Here is a 13,792-nt window from a genome sequence, read left to right on the forward strand (position 1 = left end):
TGGATTATCTCTTATCAGTTGTTTTGGGCCCTCTCTGGTTCTCTGATTTACTCCTTTTTGTTTTTGCTTTTAAATTTATTTGGTGTCATTTTAGTGGAGTTTCAGAAGGGAGAGGACATAGACACTTGGGCTCAATACACCAGGTTTAACTAGAATGCCAGAATGAGACTTAAATCCAGACCAATATAATTCCAAAGCCTTTTACTCCTTGCACTATACTGTGTCATAACCCATTCACTAGAGACCAGCAATAAACACCTGTGGCATAGATTATCAGTTGTCTACTCAAATATCTCTCTTCCCTTTCTTTCTTAGTAATAGAACTCCTAGACTTTAGCAGGGCATATAATTACCCAAAATGAAGCCTTCCTTTCCTAACCTTCCTTCAACCTAGGGATGGCCAAGTGACTAAATTCTGACCAATGAAATGTAAGTGGAATTGTTATGTGAAGCTTCCAGAAAAATCTCTTAAAAGATAACTTGCATCACCTTTGGCCCCTTTCTTCTTTGTCTCTTCCTTCTGATAACTGGGATGTGGACATTTTGCCTGGAAAATGAGCAGCTATCTTGGAATCAGGTGGAAGCCATGTGTTTGAAGGTGGCAGCACAGAAAGATAAAGTAGCCTGGGTCCCTGATGACTTAATGTAGCTACTCTGCCAACTGCAGATTGCTTATCTCTAGATTTCTTTTATGTGACAAAGAAGTAAGCTACTGTTATTTTGGGTTTCCTGTCCCTTACAATTGAATCTAATTCTAACTGATGCAATGCCAAGTACAATAAAATTCAAAGGGAGTGATATAGGCTTCCTGGAAAAGGTGGTAGAAGATAGTTCAGCCAGATAGGGAAGTGGAGGAACAGGATTCCATGTAGGAACGGTGAGATGATTGGGAAGCTAGGGCCACCGCATAAGGTGTTTTCCCAGGGTAACATGCAGTTAACTAACAAAAAGGATTATTTTTTCTGAAAAACGAAAAACAAAGGGTAACATTAGACCTGTCTGGCTGGAGTACAAATCATGTTGGAGAGAAGTGGAAGACAAGGATGAAAAATAGTTGGGGGCAGATTATGGAGGGAGCACCTTGAAATGCGAACCAAGTTTAGAGGTTGCTTTGAAAGCAATGAAGCCACTGAAGGTTTTTAAGATGGGTGTTGGAGATGCAGGTCTAGACTGTGAGGTAGTGTTAGAGTGAAGAATTTCAGGGTCTTCTCTATGCCTCTATAGAGGTAATATAGCACTGAGGCCAAGGGAGTGAATCTGAGTAGAGTAGAGAAAGAAGAACATGGGTTCAGGAACTCATACGTAGAAGCAAGGAGAAAAGAAACCTATAAGGGATCCAGAAAAGGAGAGAGGAAGGCAGATGGATGTTGGGGAAGAAAAGAGAGTAGAAATTGACAATGAGAAATCAGTAAACCTGTAGATGTCTCAAAGAAGCTAGAAAATATCAGAAATGAGTAAAGGACATCGAATTTGGGGACAAGGAAGTCTCTGGTGACCTCTGAAAGTACAATGCCGGTAGAATGTGAAGGTGGATGTTGGTCTCCAAAGTGTAAGTGGGTGTTAGGAAAATAAAGGTACTCATGTGCTCCATTTATTTTAAAAGGTGGGCAGTAAAAGAAAGGTAAATTGAAAAGCAATTAAAGACCAAGGGGTCAAGTCAAAGAATTTTTTAAGCAAGGGAAGTTGTTTGGTCTTTAAGATCAGAGAAAACTGTGCATATCAGCGAAGGAAGAAATAACAAGGCTGCCAAAAGAGGTGGTATCTGAGGGAGCGGGTCTCACAGGAAACGAGCAGGATGGAATTGCCAGCTCAGATGGGGGCCTGAGCTTTGGGAAAAGGAGGACGGCTCTTCTGAGAAAGAGAGCTAGAGGAGAGGCAAGGAATGAAGGCTTGGCTTTCTGGTCATCCTTTCAGCAACAAATCTTTTTCATTAGCATCACCAATGCCATTAGAGATCTAACCGGAAATCATAGTCTAAAATAGCAATCTTAGCCAGTCTCTAAAATAAAAATGGCCATCACTTTGTTTCAGCCAAGAGTCCCAAACAAGGCTCATAAAACAGAAGAAAGATATAAATCTCGTGATTGTAGCCCTGATTGTCTTGTTTTATAGACACCACACTAATGAAGTTCTCTTAGATGAGGGGAAAACAACAACAACAACAAAAAGTTTAGGTCATTTACACATTGATATCAGTGCTAGAATAACAGGCAATCCCCAATATGGACCTGAAAATTAATTATAGCTTGAAACTTTAGGTATCCATTTGTCAAATAGATCAAATGCCAATACCTACTCAAAATACAGCGTGAGGTCTGTTGCCAGTATTGACTGCTTCAAAAGCTGCATAAGGTCACTGTATTCCTTGGAGGACAAATTAGCAAAGATGTTGTGACCCTGGAATGAGAAAGTACAAAGTCACAAAAGACAACATTAAATCTGAGCTTGGTGACTACATGTTTTTCCTACCTTTTTTTTTTTTTTTTAAAAGTCTAGAAACATGATAAAATCATTTTCGAAAAAGCTTAATGACATTTTGTGCAACTACAAACAGATTCCCTGGCAAACATAGCAAAGCTAGGAGTACAATCATTGTTGAGGAGGACCACCAAGGGACACTTCATTATGCTTAGTCTTGAAGACAAAATTGAAGAGTGTTTGAACTCATCTTCCTCAGGCTACGTTTGTGCCAACAACTCCATTTAACTGCCCACGTCCTGTGGAATTACAGAGCAGAAAAGCTGACAAAACGTTCGGGAATCTTTCTGACCCGATATATCAATACATACTAGTCTCACTAGTAAAGACTTAAGTTGGCCTTTTGTAAGTATTTGCTCTTGCAACAAATGACTTCAAGGAAGAGAAGAAACATTAGACCAGTGGTACAAATGGGGGTGATCTTGGCAATGGGCACTTCTAGCAATGTCTAGAGACATTTTTCTTGTCACACTGAGGGACGGTGCTACTGGGATCTAGTGGAGAGGCCAGGGATGCTGCTAAACATCCTGCAGTGCACCCTACAGACCCTACAACAAAGACGTACTTGGCGCAACATGACAATCCTGTTGAAGTTGAGAAACCCCGTGTTAAGCTGTGAAGATACGTCTGGATGGAGTGTGTGAAATTCGGGACAGTGAATAATTACTGAGTAGCTAGAATGTATAAGATACTGCTCTTGGCATAGGAGGGCTCTAAAGATGCCTTTGGCCTTGAACAACCTGCAAGTACACCTGTGTCTCCATACCTTTGAAAAGCACACCTTTTTCCATCCAAATTTGTTTTAGCCACACTAGACAGTTCCACAGTGTTTTTAGTAAAGTGTGAAAGAATCCTTCTTTAAATGACTGACAATTCACTTAATTTGCTTTGAAAGTTAAGACTTTTCATTTGTCAGGTTTTCTTAGCATGAGATATGAACTCATAAACAGGTGGTCTGGGAACTGGACCAGTTTTAAACCTAGTGTTGAGAGCCAGAAGATGCTGCAGAAGGAAGGCAGTGAAGTGACTGCCTGAGAATATATTCCAACGAGAGGTAAATTAATTCTTCCAGGGAACCAGAATATCAATTGGTACATCACTACCTACCAGGCACCAGATGATAATCTGCTTCCTTGAGTTAATTTATCTCATTGGGGGAACCCACCACTCCTTAGAGACTAAAGTATATTGGTTCCACCTGGGACCAGGTCCAGTATTAATAATAATTTTCAAATGAACTCTTCCAGACCCTTAATTCAGCCAGTAGGAAGAAGACTAATAACTAAAGGAATGCCACACCATAATTCTGCCCAGCTTTCTTTGCCTCAGCCTTGCCCCATGGATCAATCACAGGCTGGTGTAGTGGGGCCTGGGAAAAGTGGTTGGGAGCTCTGGAAAAGTGGTCATCTGGATCCAGCCACACATCTAGCATCTCCCAGGGAAAGAAATATAGCTATTAGGAGCCAGTTACAGTAAAACCTAATGTGAAGTCCAGGAGAAAGTTGGTCTGAATTTGAGGATCTTGATTATTTTGAGAGTGCATTTTACTACTTTTAAAGGACATAAAGTAACTTAACACAATTTATAGCTAAGAGAGTGACAAAGCCAGCCAGGTCAGCTTTAATAATAATAATAATAAAAGTTAATTTGCAATCAGTGTATTGCTTATATGTAAATTGGCCTTCTACGGTGCCTCAAGGGTTTGGTCTCTAAAATAGATTAGTCTCCCTAAAATACTACTTCTACTCCTTAGGGAGGAATGGTATTGATGGAAAAAAAAAATGTAGAGGAAGAAAGGTCTGGAGCAACTTTCTTCAGGCTATCTAACCTCTCTGTGCCTCTGCATTATTTGGAAAGTGGGGTGGTGATGACATCTGCATTTTTGCCTTTCTGATGGGCAGGATGGAGCGGGGCAGGGGGAGCGTCAGGGCAGAGCCTGAACACACCACTGCTTGGTTCCATTACTGTTATCCTGCATTCTTCAAAGAGAACCCCCAGAGTGAAGTGCGGCCGATGTATTTTGTTTGTATGAAGACAAAGTCTGAGTTAGTGGGGTTTGTTTTCCCAGAGAAACAAGCAAATGACCTTCTGAGAAAACCCTGACCTCCTGTATATAATCTGTTATTACAAAGGTGAGAATGTCTGGCCTCAGGAGCGTAAACCCATCATATTACCAGTACAGAAAAGATAGTCTGACCCCAGTTTCCTCCTGTTCCTACTTCCCTCTGCCACGGCACGCAGCTAAAACATGGCCTTCATAGGAAAATTCCAGAGCTACAGATGCTGGGATACTGGTTTCTGTCAGAGTTACTGAGAGCCTGACCCTTGATGTTTCATTCCCAACTGCAAATACATCTCCCCCAGCGGGTTTGCCTTCTGCAGCTGCACTCAGGTTCCGGAGTGCTGACTCTCCTTTATGGGGTCAAAGAAGGCTTTCGCGATATTGCAAAAGACACTCTTTCTCAAGATAGGCTGGAGGAAAAAACCTCCATATTTAATGATGCTATTCCAGCAAAGCAGGGCCTTAATGATGATAATAATAATAATTAATGGCACAGCTAGAGAACTGACAAATAATGGGGAACAGATGATCCCTTCCTGGCCTCAAAAAAAAGTCTGTACGCCTGCAGAAAATTAAGCAGATCCTTTCTTGGCAATTTCAAACTCAGACGCCTCAGCCAGAGTCAGTTAGCGGTTTTACTTTTTCTCCATGGAGAGCTAAAAGTATAAAAGACCAACTACTTCTAACTCCTGCAATGCCACATGAAGCAAAATAAGGCATATGGCTGCAGCCCTGGGTCTCAAGTTTAGTTGCAGTTCTCACTTTCAAATCGGTCCCACCAGCAATTTTAAGTTCTCTTGTCTTTTATAGGTTTCTCAATTATGCGAATAAAGTGTAACTTTCTCACCCTGTTTCTGCTTCTACCATCTTTTTAAATGGGTTTCACAAAATGGAGATGTTGGGCCACTCACTACTTGGATCTGTTAGTGGGCTTCTGTATTGTTAAGAAAGGTAAGGCCATGCTCTGGTGACAAGCTGTGGCAGTCTGCTCTGCTAAGTGAATCTGAAAAGCCTCCTAACCAATAATAAAACCCAAATGAATCAGCTCAGGACGAATTTGAACAAGGTCCTTGGTCAGGCATCTGAAAGAATTTTTAAAAAGCCACAAAGAAAAGGTCCAAGAGTGCCATTCTCTGCATCTTCCTGTGGCATTGCAAAGAAAGAGAAGTAGGAAACATCATTTCATTGGTTTTCTTTCAAGGGGAGAAGCAGAATGTTAGGTCTGTACCTCACTTTGAAGAATCATCACGGCGTGGTTGAAATGGTGATGCTCTAAGGTAGCAGAAGTTCCATAGAGTTGGGCCAGGGCAGAGCCGCTCCTGAAAGAAGACAGATGTGTGAGTGACCAAGGCCCTTCACCCGGCAACGATCCCCCGACACTGGCTCTTTGGATCAACGTGTTTCTCCTGCTTCTGCAAAGGACCATGAGCAGACACATCCTCAGGTAACTACCTGTGTAGTTCATGAATGTATTAAGTAAACGTTTTGGGAATCTTCTCTGTGTTAGGCTAGATGCTGTGGATGATACGACCATGAAAAAGACACAGCCCACGCTGCTAAGAAATTTACAGACTAGTAAGGGAGATGAGATGTGGTCCTAAGGGAAAATAAAGCACAGAGCACATAATATAAATACCACAGAAAATGTTCCAGGTCCAGTCAAAGTGCTTTGGATGATCTGAGGACAAGAGACATAATTCCTGGCTTTGGGGATCAGGATAGGCTTCATGAACTAAACCTTATAAAGCTTCTGAGTGTCCAAAACGAATGTCATGTACCAAATGTATTTGCGGCTCCATGGGAAAAGACCTTGTGAATATTATGCAGAACCCATTTAATCTGCTTTACATGTAAGGTTGACAAGCTTCTACTATGGTTTTCCAGCCTACAGTCACACTATGATATCTCAATGTCGAACTCCAGAAAGTTCCCTGGATTTGGAGTCAGAACTCAGCTCTCGGTAATAGTTTCGGGTCATTACTTGGTTGCTTTAAGAATCAGTTTCTTTGTCTCTAAAATTATGATAATACTCTCTGCCTCACTTGTTATTTAGGAGCATACAATAAAATACTTGTAAGTGCCTATCATAGTGCCTGCCATGTAGTAGATTGTAGTCTATACTAATTATTAATCAACAATTAAAACACATAGATATTTCCATTTTAAGTAAATAAAATGTTAATTGATACTTGAAAGGATAATTTTGAATTATCTGTATATTTTGCTTATGTAGAACAACCCATTCCTCAACAATGTCAATTTGGCAAGTGCTCATTTAAAATGTTCCAGTGTGTTCATTTCCAATTCTCCTGAAGTAGCATTTAGAGCATCTTAAGAGTTGAGAGACATTCCGAGAATCCTATGGTTTAAAGGACAGTCATGGGACGGCAGCCGAGGACCCATGAAGGTCCTTGTGTTCCTTCTTGCTAATTGCAGAGTGTGGACATTGAAAGGGCAATTTGGCCTTAACCTGGAAATGCCAGAGATTGCCAGATCACAGTCTGCCCTTTTAGTGAGAGGAGCAAAGACTGCATGTAATGCCACGTGAGGGATTTCAGTCATAAGGTGCCCTCTAGCTCCAGCATGAGGCGGCCCAAGATCATGGCTGGTTTGGGCGTGCAGGGGACCTGTGATCTCTGGAAAGGCTCAGAGCTGACCACATGTTGGAATAAAACAGCAGGATTAGGGGTTATTAGGAATAGGGTTAGTAAGCAGGGTACTAGACTTTAATCAGGTGGTGTTATTTCTTTAAATCTTGCCTTAATCTATATCATTTAATACGTGAAAATTTGTTAGGCTAATCTTAGCATTAAGTGATTAATATTTAATGTTAGTCACTATTTTTCTAACATAGAGTTCATTTTTATGAAAATACATTTTTCAAAATGCACACTGTATTGTGTCTTAGCTGTATTTGTCTTGGCTTTTGAAATTCTAGGATGTTTCATATGCATGTCAAATCCAAATGCCTGGCATGGAGTAGGTGCTTAAAAAATATTAGTTGCTTGGCTTATAAGGTTGTGGTGGTATGTCTAGAGATTATAGTTCAAACTGAAGGTTGACAATAATAAGTGTGTTAACATTTTAAAATAATGTTATTAATAATAATAGCTCTCATGAGAAGTACCTGCCATGAACTAGGCAACATATTAACACCTTAATATATTACTTCTTCTAGTCCTGACAACAACCATGAAATAGGTATTATTTTCTCATTTTACAGATAAGGAAACCAAGGCTCAGAGAAGTTATGCTACTTTTCCAAGGTCACAAAGCTAGTAAGTACCAGTTCTAGACTGGAAGCCAAATTGTGAAGCTTTTTCTCATTACATAATGAGAAAGATAATTATAACTTGTACATTTCTGATATTCAGTTCTCCATTTTTGCCAAGCTGGTTGTCATCAATGAAAGCAGGTTTCAAAATTTAATTCAGAATTCTTCTAGTATAACTGCTAACCACAGGCTCAGATTCCTGTGATTTGTTTCTATTAACTAGCCATGCCAGATGTGCCCCAGTTACTGGTGTGAATCCTGATAAGAGAGTCATTGATGTAAAGTAGGGTCAAGATGCAAAATATCATCTCTTCCTTTATCAGGTTGGTTTAGCAGACCTCACAAAGTTAAATCAGCTACATGATAACAAGTCACTAAATATTTTCTTTTTTCAGGATCAGTAGGATGTTTCCTCCTTTAACCAGGGGACACCTTGTAACAAAAACACTGGTGCCTCCTATGCTGCCCTCTCCTCTGCCCCAGATCCACATGGATTCTGAACTGCTGCATTTCATCAGAGGACTCTCAGGGTGTTTGTGCAAATGCATCTGATGGCCCACGGTTTGAGCATCTTCATCCTCACATTCTCTTTGTTCCTTTTAGTAATTCCGTCTTACATTGTCCCCACCCTCACACAATACTGATTTAATCACAAATATGTAGATTTTGCAACAGAACCAGACTAATGCTATGAAGAGACTGTGATTGATTGATTGATTGATTCATTCACCTAATAAGGATTGATGACTACTGCAATGCGAGGCTGTGGGCATGTGGGATACAAAGATAAAGAAGACATGGCTCTTACCTTCAGGAAGCTCACAGTCCCCTATAACTGCGCAGGAGACTTGCACTTACGATGTCACCTTTCTGCAAGCAAGGTGCCAATCTTAGCATTCACAGGATGGAGCATGATACTAACTCTACTTTTTTTGTCTAGAATGAAATCATCTTAGCAAGAATGTTTCCAATTCCATATGGTTCCTCTATTTACATTACTAGGTTTGGTCTCTGTCAGATTTTCTAAGACTGCAAGACATCCTGGTGCTTTCTCTCTCAGTCCAAGGCTCACTGAGAATGCGCCTACACCTGCCATTACTCATGCACATGCTATGAACCTCCTAGGACCGCAAGAGTGAAGTCCATGGTCAGAAAACTTGATAAAAGTGGCAAAAATTAAAGTCTATCTGTTAGGATAAACTTTATCAAAATGTATTCTACAGAATACTAGTTCTTTGGAATGTTAAATGGCATTACAGGCAGAAATAAAAAGGGTCCCGTGGTTAAATATGTTTGGGAAATGCTGGGTTTAAAAAGTTAAACTGTTTCTTTATTATAGGATTTCTCGGTGGCATCTATATGTGAAAATATGCACTGTGATTCTGCAGGAAGGGGACGTAATATGCAGTACTGACCAATCTTACTTGATCATAAAACCATTTTTAAAAAGAGGACATGTCTTTCATGTAATGTACTTTATGTAAAGGCATACTGTCATTTTTCATGTAAAATGTGAAAAAAAAAACCCTCAAATCAATCACATGTGGAAAAAAATTGACTTTGGCACCACACCTCATTTTAATTGTCTGTGGTAAGTAAATCCATCACATCAGTAGCTCCCGGGCACACGCACTGTAATTGTGAAAATATTACATATACATGTAGGGTATGTGGAGACGGGGGAGAGAAGGAGAGCAGAAGAGAATCCAGATCCCTTAAGCACAGGAAGATTTATACCTGTGATCTTTCATGATGCTCATTATTGATTAGGTCATCCCAACATACTGAAGTTTTTAATTTTTGGACAGGCAGCACACTGAGGAGAAACTTATTAAAAAGAAAAGTCAACGTGAAAATTCTGTCCCCCATAGGCATCCAGCACTTTGCACAGGCACCAAAAATAAGCGCGTAAAAGGAACCTGCATAGCTATGAACTATGTACCTTCATAACTTCCCTAGATATGCATATTCGTTGAAAAAGAGACAATGGAAGTGTGCTGCCATGGCTTTCAGAAAAGACAGGAAACTTTCAGAAGGAAAACCATGAAAGGTAATTAGGAAATTGAGAATTGTTGGGAGGTGGCGAGGAATGGGATTAGGCTGTCATGGCAGATTAATGCGCCCCCGTATTTCACTTCTGGGACCTGGCTGAAAGCGACAAGATGGGTTTTCATTCCCAAGAAATGAGTATAAGAGATTATGCTAGAAATGAATAGAAGAAGTCTCCTAGGAGAATATACTACAAAGCTGCTCGGTACTGATATTTAATCATCAGGGGCAGCTGTAATAGGGAGGGCGCTGAGTGGGAAACGCTGTCCCCGGAGAAAACAGAAGAGCGGTGTTAACAGAGTAATTTCAAAGCACTGTGGGATCGCTGCCCTGTCTACCTATCGATCATTCACTGCACGCACTCCAATACTTTAAAATTAAGAATAAAGCATGAAAATGCAAAGGTTCACTTATCAGAAAGGCTAAGAGAATAAATCATACTGTGCTATAACTAAAATCACAACTTTTTATTGTAGAGGCATTTTGCATTTTATATAGTAATTTGTCTCTTGCTAAATGTCTCTTGTTTCTTTATAGCCTTATATAGGAAAAAAGGTAGCATATGCTTTGCCACATAATAATTGGTGCATTTAAATCCCATTTCCAAATCACTTGAAAGGTTGGAGTTAGACTGAGTACTTTAAGGAAAGGGACTATTATACTTCCCACACAATGCCTGGCACAGTGCTTCGCACTTAGAGAGCACTCAATTAATGGGGAGTAAATAAGGAAATAAGGATATAGATTTCTTTCTAGGGATTTTCCTAAACAATGGCACACTTGCTGAATAAATCTTATTCTAATCAATAAAAAGGTAGTTCCTTCATCGTGATGTAAAAAGGTCTCTTTCAGCATTTATTGAAAAAAATTTTAACTGAGGTTGCAGGGTGGTGGCCTTTGGTGTTCTAAGTTCAAAAGTGACTCTGTCGGGCTTCCCTGGTGGCGCGGTGGGTGAGAATCTGCCTGCTAATGCAGGGGACACGGGTTCGAGCCCTGGTCTGGGAAGATCCCACATGCCGCGGAGCAACTAGGCCCGTGAGCCACAACTACTGAGCCTGCGCGTCTGGAGCCTGTGCTTCGCAACAATAGAGGCCGTGATAGTGAGAGGCCCGCGCACCGCGATCAAGAGTGGCACCCCACATAAATTATCCGACTCTTCCCTTCACTACAAGTGAATCCTTGTATTGTAGCGAAGGAGTCCTTTCCACATTTTAGACCTTCATAAAGTTCATTTAAAGAAACTGTTGCTTCTTTCACCTTGGAGACCTATGGATGAAGTGGCTACATTTGGAAACTAAGCCCTTTAAATTAAATTAGAAATATTTGGGGGTGTTGGGGGAGGGCAGGATTGGGAGCTTGGGGTTAGCAGATGTAAACTAATATATATAGAATGGATAAACAACAAGGTCCTACTGTATAGCATAGGAAATGATAGTCAATATCTTGTGATAAACCATAATGGAAAATAATATGAAAAAGAATATATATATATATACACACACACATACACATAACTGAATCACTTTGCTGTACAGTAGAAATTAGCACATTGTAAATTAACTATACTTCAATAAAATAAATTAAAAAAAAGAAATAATTGATAGGGTGATGTTCTTGCCTATAAAATGAGAAATAATTCAATGTAAAAAGAGAAAGAATCTTAGAGAATATTAGAAAAGAATTTTAAGAATGCAATATTTTATGTCCCTCACTGTATACACACACATATGCTAACACAGAGACTCTACTGTGTGCTATACATGTGGACTTTCACATGCAATTCATCCAAAGTCACCTGTACCTCTGTAATCCTCATGCCATTTTTATACTCCATTTCTACCAGCCTGAAGTTGAACTCAGTTTATTCAAACTCTTCTACTTAATTAGCTCTTTCCTTTCACAGTTATGCATTAGACATTACTCTTGATCACATACAGTATAAACAAAAATGCTAACTTTGATAAGAAATGGGATTTACAGGTAGCTTAACTAGTAAGGATACCAGGTAGTTTTCAGAATTAAAGGAAAAACTATAGGAACTGCCAGGACACGTTTTTTCTCACACACTCTTCTACTCCAGCATATAGATCTCCATGTGAAGGTAACATGGTGTTGGCTGCACCAACTGAAACATTGGCAGAAAGAGAAAGCTGCTCTCAGCATCAGTTCCAGGGAAAGGCTCTGTCTGGGATTATTCCAGGTCCATGCCCACCCCTGAATCAACCGTAATTGCCAAAGGGATGGGGTTTGCTCTGTGTCTTAGCTTGAGTTATTCTGCAATAAAAATTGAGATAAATGAAAAAAAAAAAAAAAAAAGAGTGGCACCCACTTGCCGCAACTGGAGAAAGCCCTCGCACAGAAACGAAGACCCAACACAGCCAAAAATAAACAAATAAAATAAAGAATTAAAAAAAAAAAAGTGACTCTGTCAGTTAAGAGGCAGGGCTGATGGACATCCCATGAGCTGGTAACTTGTGTACAAGATCGATCATTGTGAGGAAACACGTCAGACCATCTTGGAACAGGTAGATTTGATCATGTGGTATGAGGATGCAAAAAAATTTTGAATTCTGGTATCAGAGACTTAATATCTATCTCATATGTGTGAAAGCTGTTCATTATAATACAAGTCACTTGAAATTTGGGGACCTCAGTTTCCAATTTCTAAAAATTAAGGCACTGAAAAATATGACTACCAAGGTCTAGTTGTGTTCTATGATTTTTTTGGCTCCACATCTTGATTTTTTGGATGTCAAAATATATCTTAGTTTTCCAGAGTTCGCATATATGGCAAGTCCGCCAATAAACTGGAAGCTCAAAGGGCTAAAATAAATATCACAAAGTCATGAAAGAGAGGAAAATAAAGTGGTTAAAGAATGGTTTTTGGAGTCAGATAGCCCACGTCCAAACACCACTCTGCCACATGCTGGATGTATGAATTTGGGCAAGTTACTTACTTTCCTGAGGCCCAGTTCCATCTGTAAAATGGAGACAAAAATATCTACATACAAGGATGCTGATGAGCACTTGAGATAGTAAACAACAAACAGACTGTAGTTCTCATTGTCTCAGGGACCATTCATTGCAAAGAACAGAAATGAATTAGAACCAGCTTCACTAAAAAACAAAAATAAAACAAAACAAAAACCCGTTGACTAAATGATGCCAGGAGCTCTGAGTAAGGCCCATTGTCACAAGTGTGGCTGGGTCTCTCGGAAACAGGAGTAGGGATATGGAAAACCGGGGATCAAGTCTGCTTTTCCTCTGTCTTTCTCTAGGATAGTACAATCTCTGCTTCTCTCTGAATGTTGGCTTTCCTCTTCTCTCCTCCCTGCAGATTTGCTTTCTTGTTTCTTTTATCCACTTGGGACGCGGTCATCACAGCTTTCCCCAAATGGCAGCCTCAGCTTCCAAGTCTATGTGCAGCTTAGACCTCAACAGCTACCTGAGTCAATATCATGGTAATCCAAGTCCAAATTCCTGGGAGATAAAATATGATTAGCTGGGTTTGGATTAGATGTGTACTCTTGGTCCAAAGAGCTAAGAGGTCAACTAGCAAGGAGGGCTGGCTCTCTCAGTGTGACACAGAGGCTGTCTCCAGGCCGGGGGCTGTTGTTATCTGGGTACATATATTGTGCACTTGACTCTTAAAAGAACCCACAAGGTGCTCACTCTTGTTTTATAGATACAATTCTTTATGCATAAGTGGCAGAATGGTAGGCGGCTGGAGGGAGGCTGCTCGAGGAAGACACAGTGACAATGATGCCATTGGCCTCAGAGAGAGGTATCCTAAAATAATAATAGCAATGAAATGCAGGCACAGGGGCTCAAACCTAAAAAATCGTCAGACCCTATAATGAAAGTGTGCACAGTTTACCCTTCAGTAGGCCCCAGGGACACTATTGTTTTTAGTACAACATCAAACTGTT

General features: G+C 40.2%; 1 protein-coding gene across 1 annotated transcript in view; it reads right to left on the reverse strand.

Annotated features, from left to right (window-relative positions):
- PDE11A (phosphodiesterase 11A) overlaps window positions 1-13,792 on the reverse strand; it is a 447,087-nt gene that overhangs the window by 62,237 nt on the left and 371,058 nt on the right. Inside the window, exons 14-15 of the mRNA XM_007190409.2 lie at window positions 5,769-5,859; window positions 2,297-2,397 (exon numbers count right to left, since the gene is read on the reverse strand). Of these exons, the coding sequence (XP_007190471.1) occupies window positions 2,297-2,397; window positions 5,769-5,859 (192 nt within the window). The remainder of the gene's footprint in view (window positions 1-2,296; window positions 2,398-5,768; window positions 5,860-13,792) is intronic.

This window comes from Balaenoptera acutorostrata, chromosome 8, assembly GCF_949987535.1.
Source record: "Balaenoptera acutorostrata chromosome 8, mBalAcu1.1, whole genome shotgun sequence".
In the NCBI taxonomy this organism is placed as follows: Eukaryota; Metazoa; Chordata; class Mammalia; order Artiodactyla; family Balaenopteridae; genus Balaenoptera; species Balaenoptera acutorostrata.